Raw genomic sequence first — 6,954 nt, 5'->3', positions numbered from 1 at the left:
GCCTTGGTTGTGGGCACATCCCCAGTAGGGGGTGTGCAGGAGGCAGCTGGTCAATGTTTCTCTGTCATCAATGTTTCTAACTCTCTATCCCTCTCCATTCCTCTCTGTAAAAAATCAATGAAATATATTTTAAAAAAATAAAAAATAAAAAAATAAATAAATAAAAGAGAAAAATGTGAAAATAAAGGTAAATCTTTGATGTAAAAAAATAACTTATGAGACAAGTGGATATAAGAAAACTCCCTTCTGTAATACTTAAAAATAAAGGGTAATATTACATTGCAAAATGAAAGAAATTTTAAATAAATTAGAGGGTCAGTGCATGAAATTCCTGCAGTGTGAGGAGGTCCCTCAGCCTGGCCTGTGTGCTCTTGCAGTCTGGGAGCCCATGGGGAGTGTACGACTACCAGGTTAGGGCCACTATTCTCGCAATCCAGGACCTCTCACTCCTTACTTCCCACGTGCATGACACTCCTTACCGCTCAGCTAGCTGCTCCTTAGCATGGCTGTGGGGGCAGAAGTGGCTCTGCCACCAGTATGCAGTGGCCAGCCATGATCCCAGCTCCTGGCTGAGCAGCACTCCCCCTGTGGGAGTGCACTGACCACCAAGGGGCAGCTCCTGCAATGAGTGTCTGCCCTGTGGTGGTCAGTGTACATCATAGCAACCAGTTGTTCCACCAGTTGTTCCACCATTTGGGAAATTTGCATATTAGGGTTTTATTATATAGGATGTGTAATAAATACCTACTTTTTTGCACTAGAACTAAAATGACTAGAACTAAAAATACATTTTTATTGATTTCAGATATGAAGGGAGAGGGAGAGAGAGAGATAGAAACATCAATGATGAGAGAGAATCATTGATAGGCTGCCTTCCACATACCCACAACCCCAGGCATGTGCCCTGACTGGGAATTAAACTGTGACCTCCTGGTTCATGGGTCCATGCTCAATCACTGAGCCATGCTGGCCAGGACTAAGATTTCAATTCATCATTGATAATCTCATTAGTATACCTGTATGTGTTGGCCATCATGATTGCATTCATACTTGATTGAATGTAAAAATAAATACATAAAATGTGGGTATTTCTATCATACCAGTGTTATAATAGTTTTCATTTTTAATCTCTTGTCCTTATTTCTTATCTGTCTATGAAGGGCTTTAACTAGATTATCTCTTAATTTCTTTATAATCTGAACTTGCTATACCTTTAGTTCAACTCATGGAATAAAATATTTTCTTTATTTTAACAGGTTCTATGGAGATTTGAAGGCAAGAAACCAGATACCTTAGGGCCAAATACTCGGCTCTATAAGTGGATCCCCCAGAATGACCTTCTTGGTGAGACTGAAAAACAAACACTAAAATAACAATAACTCCAAAGACAATGATAATACTTCAAAAAGTATTGAACCTTTATTGAACCTTTATTTACAAAAACTCAAAAAAAAGAAACCCTTAATTCCCTTGTATTTGTTTGCCAGTCCTGGGAAAAAAGGAGAACATATAAAAGCTAACATTTTATTATAGACCATCTCCTTCCTTATGTCTGAAATCAAGTATCTTTATTTCAGGTGTAATTACTTCTCATGAAGAATTTTTCAATAACTACCACTCTGCCTCCTACTTCTCCCTTCTTATTTCTATTTTTTACGCTTCTGTATGGCTATTCATTCACTGCCATTAAAAAATAAGAACACCTCCTTTATTACCAGTGACTCCATTTTCAGTCACAATGCCATACCAGTATCTATTTACCTCTTCAGCAACTAAAGTTCTTCTTCTCTTAGATCTAAAATATATTTTAATGTAGTTTCATGTGTATAATAATCTGTCATCTAGAATACAGTGCCTGAGTGCTTTTCTTGCCCAACTCTCATTTTATTTCTAAGACTTATAATTAATAATTTACTGAAATTCACCCAATCCTAGGTCATCCAAAAACCAAAGCCTTTATAACTCATGGTGGAACCAATGGCATCTATGAGGCGATCTACCATGGGATCCCTATGGTGGGCATCCCTATGTTTGTGGATCAACCTGATAACATTGCTCCCATGAAGACCAAGGGAACAGCTATCATATTGGACTTCAACACCATGTCTAGTGCAGATTTACTCAATGCATTGAAAACATTCATTAATGACCCATCGTGAGTACCACAATTTTAATTGTATTTATAGATTATTTTATCTATAAAGAGTACAATTTTCATCCCATATTGAGAGATTAATTTTAAAATTATTAACATGATTTTACCAATCTTAAATCTGCTTTTATTTTTAACCAGACATTAATTTCAAAGTTGCATTTAACCTGATTGAACAGGTAACCAAGTACTGCAACAATTTTCTACACAAGTTACCCAAAGTTATATTGGTCACTACAAGGACACGTTTTTTAAAATGTAATAGAGCCCATAGAATGAAAGAATGAAGAATTCAAGAAGTTGCATAAAATATTTCAATTTAGTGCAAAAAAATTTCTGAAAGTATAAATCTTGTGGACAAAAAAGGAGGTTCCATGGAAAGTACCTCACAGGGTGATCTGATCATAAATTCCTAACTGGGAACCTCATGATGAGTAGGCATGCTCCAGGCCTGTAACTTATTTACTGAAAGTGTTTACACCTGCCCTGCCCATTGAGCTTGTGCATCTAGGGTAATACTCCTTTCAAATACCAGAAATAATACCCCTCAAAAGCGGCACTGCCTGGCTGGGGTGGCTCAGTGGTTGAGCATTGACTTGTGAACCAGGAAATCACATTTCAATTCCCAGTGAGGCACATGCCCAGGTTGCAGTTGTGAGCTTGGTCCCCAGTGGGGGACATGCAGGAGGCAGCTGATAGATGATTCTCTCTTGTCATTGATGTTTCTATCTCTCTCCCTCTCCCATCTTCTCTGAAATCAATAAAAATATATTTAAAAAGAAGGGGGAGGACATTAACTCTCAAGAGAGCACAAAATCTTATTAACTGTATCCTATAATCCAATCCCTGCTTTGCTTCCTCCAACTTCATGTAATCTTACTTTGCTTTCCCCTTAACCTCAAATGCATAAAAGAAGCTGAAAAACTGATATTCTTAGGGGCATTTGTTATCTTCCTCCCAGCATTAATCATTAGTTTGGTTCAAATAAACTCATAAAAATTCTCTACGGGTTTGAATGTTCTTACATTGACAATAACTTTCTACTTAAAAAAAAAATGATTAAATGATTTTTATTTTCATTATTTTAACATATTTTACAATCTATATATATAAAAGCCTAAGCAACTGTTATGACCAGTTGACCCAATGACCAGTCAGCTGGTCACTATGATGCACACTGATCATCAAGGGGCAGACACTAAATGCAGGAGCTGCCCCCTAGTGGTCAGTACACTCCTACAGCCAACCTTCCATGGCCAGCCAACCTCCTGTGGTTCCTCCCCCAGACAGCACTGCCCTGATCAGAACTGGTAGAGAGGGCTCCCATTGGCCCCAATCCCCAGCCAGGCCAAGGGACACCACCCATGCATGAATTCGTGCACCAGGCCTCTAATAATATATGTTTTACATATGACAAAATTCAATGATTAATATATAAACATCAAATATGGGTAGTATGTTATAGAGTTATGAAGATGTCAATATAATCTAAATTTGGGAATTTTTCATCGGGCCAAAATGAAATTTCATATGCCTTAGAAGTCATTCCCCATATCCCTACTCCCCACTCCACCCTACACAACCATTAATCTACCCTCTATCCTATAAATTACCATATTCTGGACATTTCAGACAAATAGAATCATATGATATTTGCAAGTGGCTTCTTTCACTTAGCGTAATTTTGAGTTTCATGCATGTAATAGCTTTGTATTGCTGAGTAATAGTGTCAACATAAAAATGTTCAAACCCATAGAGAATTTTAAAGATTTATTTTTAAGAGAGAGAGGGAAAGAAGGAGAGCCATCAGTATGAGAGCAACGTTGATCAGCTGCCTCCTGCTGATCCCTATTGGGGATCAAGGCCACAACCTGAGCAGGTGAGTGTCCTTCCACTCTCTCTAAAAACATCAATGGAAAAAATATCCTTGGGTGAGGATTAACAACAAAAACAAAAAAATAAAATGTATGTTAATTTACAAATATAACAGCTAGTTGCTTCCTAATATAAAATTGAGCTGTTTATGATAGACTTTGGTTTTAATAACTAATTATCTTTATTATACTGCCCCTTAAAAAGCTTCACCTGGTTGCTTTCACTCTTCTTGCAGCCTTTGATAATGGGTATATGGTCCCAATTGCAGGTTTGATAATGCAGAACCCATGCTCTAAAGGGACTATTGATTTTCTTATAGCCTGTGTACATATATATAACAAAGTTTTAGTTAAGAATAAAAAGCTAAGAGAGGAAAATGGCAGCCAAATAGGCAACGTGTCCTGCACCTTATCCCAGGGCCAGACTGGAAATACAACCAAATTGGAGAACGTTCACCTGGAATTACCAACTGAGGTCCAGCTAAGGAAGAGACTTATATCAAAGAAGGACAGAAAGCACCTGGAAACCTGTAGGAAGGGCCAGGTCAGGAGAGGAGCTGACCCAGCTCCCAGGGGCAGCAGGCCCAGAGAGGAGGGAGTGCTGGGCCACAGGAGGGTCTGTTCCCTCTGAAGACAGAGGCCCAGAACCCAGGCTCGACACCGGAGCCGAGACCTGCGGCCCACGTAACATACATCTGTGAAAGGTGGCAGACCTACTGGCCACTGCGGAGCCTGGAGGACGGTAGTCAGTTGGAGAGAAAGCCGCAATTTGTTTTTTGCTAAACCCAAAGCATATGAGTTTTCATTTGCAACTACTCACCTGAGGCTTTGGTGCAGGGAGGGAGGAACAGACTGAGGTGCCTACAGAGAGGCTGGCATGGGAAGCAGTGCAGGGAGACATGGAAAAGCAGTAGTCAGGAATCCTATATTTGGTCGTTCGATGCATACAAACCGAAATGGCCATTTTTTCAGAGAGGAGCTACCTGCTCCCAGCAGCCACAGGGCAACAAACAAGTGCTAGCGAGGATGTGGAGAAAAGTGGACCCTAGTACACCAGTGGTGGGAATGTAGGCTGGTGCAGCCATTATGGAAAACTATGGATTTTCCTCAAAAAAATATGGAACTGCCATTTGACCCAGTGATTCCATTTCGAGGAATGTATCCTAACAAACCTGAAACACCAATCAGAAAGAATGTATTCACCCCTATGTTCATAGCAGCACAATTTACAATAACTAAGATCTGGAAACAACCCAAGTGCACATCAGCAGATGACTGGATATGATACATTTATCCAATTGAATACTATGCAGCAGTAAAAAAAAAAAGAATCTTTTACCCTTTGAGACAGCATGGAGGAACCTGGAGAGTATCATGCAAAGTGAAATAAGTCAGTCAGAGAAAGACAAGTATCACATGATCTCACTCATATGTGGAATCTAAGTAACAAAATAAACTAATCAATGGAGTGGATCCAGAGACATGGAAGCATGGAACGGAGAGTGGAATCTCAGAGGGAAGGTGGAGAGTGTGGGTGGAAGGTAATTAACCAAGGACCTTATATACATAAATGAATGGCCCATGGACCTAGACAATGGGGTGGTGAGAGCCTGGGGTGAAAGTGGGGGACGGGCTAGTGGGTGTTAACAGGGAAAAAAGGGACATATGTAATACTTTCAACAATAACGAATTATTTAAAAATATATATTAGCATGTTTAAAAAATGGGCAAAGGACCTAAATAGACACGTCTCCAAAGTGGACATAGAGAAGGCCAAGAGATATATAAAAAAATGCTCTAAGTCACTAATCATCTGAGACATGCAAATTAAAACAACAATTAGGACTCACCTCACACCTGACAGAATGGCTGTCATCAACAAATCAACAACCAATGTGTTGGCAAGAATATGGAGAAAAGGAAAACCTAGTACACTGCTGGTGGGAACGCAGGCTGGTGGGTGCAGCCACTGTGTAAAACATTATGGAGATTCCTGTTTGACCCAGTGATCCCACTTCTAGGAATATATCCTAAGAAACCAGAAACACCAATCAGAAAGAATATATGCACCCCTATGTTCATAGCAGCAAAATTTACAATAGTTAAGATTTAGAAACAGCCCAAGTGCCCATTAGCTGATGAGTGGATAACAAACCTGTGGTACATTTACACAATGGAATACTACATGGGAGTGAAAATGAAGGAACTCTTTCCATTTGCAACAGTATGGATGGACCTGGAGAGTATTATGCTAAGCGAAATAAGCCAGTCAGAAAAAGGTATCACATGACCTACTCTATGTAGAATCTAATGAACAAAATAAACTGACCAACAAAATAGATGCAGAGACAAAACCATGCATAGACTGATGAATTTCAGAGGAGAGGTGGGGGTGGATAGTGTGTGTGTGTGTGGGGGGTAAGGATTAATTGGGGAATTGATATGCATACATGCATAGCTCATGTACACAGACACTAGTGTGGTAAAGGCTTGGGAGGGGTGAGTATGGGGAGGAGGAGGTCAATGGGGGGGTACACAAAGCAGACACCTGTAATACTTTCAGCAATAAAAAGAAATTTTAAAATAAATAAACAGAGGAGAAACCAAGATGGTGGCATAGGTAAACACTGGAGTTTGCTGCCTCGAACAACCACTTCAAAAATACAACTAAAAGACGGAACGGACATCATCCAGAACCACAGGAAGGCTGGCTAAGTGGAAGATCTACAACTAGGAGGAAAGAGAAAAACACTGAGACTCAGAGGAGGCGCAGTGCGGAAGTAAAATACAAAGGTGCGGAGTGCATGCGGAGCGGGCTGGTGGCTGAGGGTGCGGTTGTCTGTTTCAATCCGGAGGAAGTCTCAGGCTCTGAGCTCCAGTTCCAGGCAAGTCTCTGGGGACCCAGACTCAAACGGGAGAAGTGGGCCT

At 40.2% G+C, this 6,954-nt stretch overlaps 1 protein-coding gene across 1 annotated transcript in view; it reads left to right on the top strand.

The window, feature by feature from the left end:
* Window positions 1-2,159, top strand: part of LOC102758226 (UDP-glucuronosyltransferase 2B31-like) — a 17,210-nt gene extending 15,051 nt beyond the window's left edge. The window contains exons 2-3 of the mRNA XM_006775200.2: window positions 1,257-1,344; window positions 1,936-2,159. Of these exons, the coding sequence (XP_006775263.1) occupies window positions 1,257-1,344; window positions 1,936-2,159 (312 nt within the window). The remainder of the gene's footprint in view (window positions 1-1,256; window positions 1,345-1,935) is intronic.
* Window positions 2,160-6,954: the final 4,795 nt, after the last annotated feature.

The sequence above is a fragment of the Myotis davidii genome, unplaced genomic scaffold, assembly GCF_000327345.1.
Source record: "Myotis davidii unplaced genomic scaffold, ASM32734v1 scaffold3669, whole genome shotgun sequence".
In the NCBI taxonomy this organism is placed as follows: domain Eukaryota; kingdom Metazoa; phylum Chordata; class Mammalia; order Chiroptera; family Vespertilionidae; genus Myotis; species Myotis davidii.
Note: the sequence above shows the minus strand (reverse complement) of the source record. Positions and strands in the feature narration are given on the sequence as shown.